The sequence below is a fragment of the Strix uralensis genome, chromosome 14, assembly GCF_047716275.1.
Source record: "Strix uralensis isolate ZFMK-TIS-50842 chromosome 14, bStrUra1, whole genome shotgun sequence".
In the NCBI taxonomy this organism is placed as follows: domain Eukaryota; kingdom Metazoa; phylum Chordata; class Aves; order Strigiformes; family Strigidae; genus Strix; species Strix uralensis.
In genome coordinates this window covers 3,466,674-3,471,773 of record NC_133985.1, presented here as the reverse complement: position 1 = coordinate 3,471,773, position 5,100 = coordinate 3,466,674, and the positions used below count along the sequence as shown (strand labels likewise).

Sequence of the window (5,100 nt, the reverse complement as noted above, 5' to 3'; positions counted from 1 at the left end):
ATTAAGGTCTTAGTTAACATTTGACAACAATTGCAAACACAGAGGAGGAACCTCCCAGGGCTCTCAAGACAGCTACAATAACATGGCTCAGGACAAATTTCTTTGGCAAGGAGAAATTCACATTGTATGACACTGCAGCTGGGTACCGAACAGGGAAAGGAGCAAATAATCTCTCCTGTCTCCAAACCTTCACAACTTGCATGGTGTTCTTTGACCAGATAATTTGCAAACACATCACATCACAGGGACAGTTGCCCAAAACATTTCTCTTCAACATTCACCACCATCACACCACGCAATCTACATAGATATCGTGACATCTCCATACAAGAAGAAAGACACATTTCTCTGCTCACTGGTGTTTTAGGAGGAAACCTCGAAGTCCTAAAAGCAGAAGAGGAGCCGCCCACCAGGAGACACTCGGTCAGTGAACATCTGCATAGGGGCACTATCCCCCTCCTTACATCTCCCACTGCCCCTTCACTCTCTCCTACGGCTCTGGCCATAGCCTGTATGCTCAAGCCAAGGCACATCCAGCTCCGTATCAAGTAAGTCAGACTTAAAAGACGGGCAATCAGCAAAGCCCATCTCCCGTTTCCTGCAGTAGCCCTTCCCACGCAGCCACCCAGAGACTTTCTCAGAGAGTCACAACTTTTCCTATTCTCTTTCAGCTTCCTAACAGGCAGACAGACATCGTCAAGGGACCAGTTGTTGCCCAGCCCATTCCTCCGCCCGCTGCACAAAGGTGAAAGCGCAAAGACATTTCGTTGCTCGTCATGGAGAAGCAGCGAGGCTGAGAAGAGCAGAAACGCTGAGCAGCCAAGTTACATGTGGGGCACGAGGGTTCCGTCGGAAGAGCATCTCCCCCCGCTCCAGCGCACGGGCTGTGGGGAAGCACCTGACCTGGCGGGACCGCAAAGTCGGCCCTTGTGCCGCCGCCGGCAGCAGCTGTAGCGCTGAGCCCCGGTCCCACGCTCCCCTCCCGCCAGCCAGAGGCAGCAGCAGCCGGCGCGTTGCCGCGGGAAGCGCTGCCTGCCTGGGAGCGAAACCCCCCTCGGCAGCGGCCGGGACGCGGCGCGGCCAGGCCCGAGCAGCAGCAGCAGAGCGAAGCGTCGCGGAGCCGCGAAGTGCGGGCACAGGAACTCACCGGGGCAGCGGCGGGGTCCTCGCCGAGCAGCGGCGCGGGCTCGTCGGGCGGCGGCCGGGCCGGGAGGGTGTCGCAGCAGCTGCCGCCCGACAAGCGGAGCTGGCTCTTGCGCGAGTCGGCGGTGAGCGACACCTCGTGCGAGTAGGAGCGCAGGAAGGCGCGGACGCCGTCGATGCCCACGAAGTGCGAGGCCGGCACGCCGCGCAAGGCGCCGCTGCCCGCCGCCAGCAGCTGCGAGCGGCGCCAGCGCCGCAGGCGCAGCGCCAGCAGCAGCAGCAGGAAGGCGAGGAAGAGGCAGGACACGGCCGCCACGGCCACCACCAGCCACCGCGTCAGGCTGCCGGCCGGCTCGCCCGGCGCCGCCGCCGCGCTGCCCAGCTCCGACAGCAGCTCGGCCACGCTCTCGGCCAGCACCACCGTCAGCGTGGCCGTGGCCGACAGCGCCGGCCGCCCGTGGTCCTTCACCACCACCACCAGGCTCTGCCGCGCCGCGTCGCGGGCCAGCGGGAAGCGCGCCGTGCGCACCTCGCCGCTGTGCAGCCCCACGCGGAACAGCCCCGGCTCCGTCGCCTTGGCCAGCTCGTACGACAGCCACGCGTTCTGCCCCGCGTCCGCGTCCACCGCCACCACCTTGGCCACCAGCGCCCCGGGCTCCGCCGAGCGCGGCGCCAGCTCCACGCCCGCCCAGCCCGCGCCCGCACCCGCGCCCGGTCCCGGCGCCGGCGGCGGGTACAGCACCTGCGGCGCGTTGTCGTTCTCGTCCACGATCACGAGCCGCACCGACACGTTGCTGCTCAGCGCCGGCGCGCCGCCGTCCTCCGCCCGCACCCACAGCCCCACCTCGCGCACCTCCTCGTAGTCGAAGGAGCGCAGCGCGTACAGCGCGCCCGTCTCCGCCTGCACCGACACGTAGGACGACAGCGGCGCGCCCCGCACCCGCCCCTCCGACAGCCGGTACCGCACGCGCGCGTTCTGCCCCCAGTCCGCGTCGGCCGCCCGCACCGTCAGCACCAGCGCGCCCGCCGCGTTGTTCTCGGGCAGCCGGGCGCTGTAGCGCGCCTCCGCGAACACCGGCGCGTTGTCGTTCACGTCCAGCACCCGCAGCGCCAGCACCGCGCTGCTCCGCAGCGCCGGCGACCCGCCGTCGGCCGCCCGCACCGTCACGTTGTACTCCGCCACCTCCTCCCGGTCCAGCTCCCTCGACGTCACCACGCGGTAGTAGCTGCCCTGAGAGCTCCGCAGCCGGAACGGGACGCCCCCGTCCAACGAGCACCGCACCTCGCCGTTCGCCCCCGAGTCGCGGTCCTGCACGTGCAGCAGGGCCACCACCGTCCCCGACGGGGCGTCCTCGGAGATCTCGCTCAGCGCCGACCGCACCGAAATCTCGGGCGCGTTGTCGTTCACGTCTGTCACCGTGATCGCCACTTTCGCTGTGTCGAAAAGCTCGCCGCCGTCATGTGCCTCAACCTCCAGTTCGTAGAGAGCCGCTTCCTCGAAGTCCAGGCTCCGCACCAGCGTGATCATTCCCGTCTCGGCGTCCAGATGGAATATCTTCCATGCCAGGCCCTTCGTTTTCTTCATCGAATATTTCACGTGCCCGTTCATCCCCTCGTCGGCGTCGGTGGCCGTGACGGTGAGGAGGGTGGAGCCCACGGGCACGTCCTCCGGCACACGCACCGTGTACTCCGCCTGGCCGAACACGGGCGCGTTGTCGTTGGCGTCCAGCACCGCCACGCGGATGCGCGCCGTGCCCGTCCGCGCCGGGTCGCCGCCGTCGCTCGCCCTCAGCACCAGCTCGTGAAACGCCGCCTCCTCGCGGTCCAGCGCCTTCGCCAGCACCAGCTCGGGACGCTGGTCCCCGCCGGGGCCCGCCTGCACGGCCAGCGAGAAGTGCTCGTCGCCGCTCAGCTCGTAGCGCTGCAGGGAATTCGCTCCCGAGTCCGGGTCGTGAGCCCTGGCCAGGGGAAACCGCGACCCCGGCGATGTCGTCTCGCTCATTCTCAGTTCCTTTTCTGCCTCTTGAAAGTCAGGCGCGTTGTCGTTAATGTCCGTGATCTCCACTTCGATTTCGTAGAACTTCATTTCCCCCTCCACTATCACCTCACACCGCAGCACGCAGCGCTGCACACTCTCGCACAGCTGCTCTCTGTCGATCCTCTCCGCTGTCACCAAATGTCCCGTCTTCCCGTGCAGGGAGAAATACTGCGTCCTCCCTGCGGAGACAACGCGGATGCCGCGGTCGGGGAGCGCCAGCAGCTCCAGCCCCAGGTCCTTGGCCACGTCGCCCACGAACGAGCCCTTGGGCATCTCCTCGGGAACCGAGTAGCGCAGCTGCCCCCACGCCGCCTCCCACGCCGCCACCAGCACGCACCACAGCAGGGCTCGCTCCCGCCGGCCCCGGCGCCTCCCCGCCGCGCACATCTCGGCCGCGGCCCCGCCGGCCACGCACCACCGCCGCCACCGACCCGCCGCCGCCCGCCGATGCGCTTCTGGCTCTGGCTCCGGCTCTGGCTCCCGTTCACGGCTCCGGTTTCGGCTCCTTCTTCCCACTGCGGCTCCAGCTGCCGCTCTCGCTCCCGCTCGCTGTCGCCCGCCCCGGCCGCTGCCGCCGGCCCCTCTGCCTCGCTGCAGCACGGCTCCGCACCGCGGGGACGCTCGCAGACCGCCCGGCCGCCGAGCCAGCCAGCGAGCGAGCGAGCGAGCCGGGCCGCAGCGGGCGGGGCTGCCTGCAGCGCTCCGGCCTTCCTCTCGCTCCTCCTCGGTCAACAGCGGCGCCCGCAGCCTCCTCCCGGCACTGCAGGCACCGGCGCCACCGAGACATCGCTGCCCGCCCGGCGGGGAGCTCCTGCGCTGCCGGCTCTCCCCGACACCTCCTCCGTGATCCTCGCCCACATCCCGACCACAAAGGAACAACACGCGGCCGCCCCTGTCTTACTCCTCCCGCACGGCAATAACCAAGTGCTAATGGCGAGAAATGTCATGTCAGATAGGACGAGCCTGTTCCCCTCGGTCCGAAAGCACAGTCTCCACCGCGAATTGCATAGCTTCGTGCAGCACTCGACCTTCAAGGACTTTTCCCTGACGCTTTCTGCAGATCAAAGGTGCGTCCTACAGCCACAGGATTTCCCCCCGTCCGGACCAACAGCACAAGGCAGCAATGAAGATCCTCCCTCCAATGGACACCCGGGATTTCCTGCACGGGCTTTTCTCTGAGCCGTTCTGTCCTTTACCGATGCCTCTTACTCCGACCGCACGGGAAAGAACACGTGCTCATGGCCATATATGGCAAGTATAATCCTTTCTTTTTTTAATTTGACGTCTAGAATATCACGAGTCTTCGACGATTTGCACTAAACACAATCCCCACCACGGATTTTTGTAGCCAGCATGCTGGAATGACGGGTACAAGGACAGCAAAAGAAAACAGGCTCTGAAATACAAAACGCGATATTCGGACACACACACCCACCCACCCCACCCCCCCCCCGGAGAACCAGAGGTATCGGGCTCCCTAACCCAAGCGGCAGGAACTTGGCTTTCAATCCTTCAGCTCCCCCGGAACACGCTCCCAATGAACTCCCCCACCGCCGCCGCCCGAGCCGAGACACGTCAAGGCTGAAGAAGGTGGGGTCCATCAACGCAGAATCTAAGCCCCCTCGGCCCCTACCGCTCCGGAGGAGCTGGGCTTGCTCCGGCCCTGCCACGGCCTCAGGGCTTTCTCCCTAGAAGAGCTTCCTGGGAACACAGCACAGGAGGAGGCGCCGCTACTGCTCGCGACTCATTCTCTGCCCCCACCCCGGGCTGCACTACAGCTCCCCAGGAGGCGGGAGGCACCTGCACTGACCCCGGCCCGAATCACCTGCTCGGCCTCCGCCAGCTGCCGGGAAAATGGCTTGGCGAGCACGGCAAGAACAACAGCGGCACCGCTGCCTTGGCTCCTCGGCCCATTCATC

The 5,100-nt window shown here is 66.0% G+C and overlaps 1 protein-coding gene across 1 annotated transcript; it reads right to left on the bottom strand.

Annotated features, from left to right (window-relative positions):
* Positions 1 to 480: 480 nt before the first annotated feature.
* On the bottom strand, positions 481 to 3,597 carry LOC141949961 (protocadherin gamma-A2-like). Its single transcript, XM_074884150.1, has 3 exons — positions 904 to 3,597; positions 693 to 793; positions 481 to 558 (listed from the first exon to the last, which is right to left on the bottom strand). The coding sequence occupies exons 1-3, from the start codon at positions 3,566 to 3,568 to the stop codon at positions 481 to 483; spliced, it is 2,844 nt and encodes a 947-aa protein (XP_074740251.1). The 5' UTR covers positions 3,569 to 3,597.
* Positions 3,598 to 5,100: the final 1,503 nt, after the last annotated feature.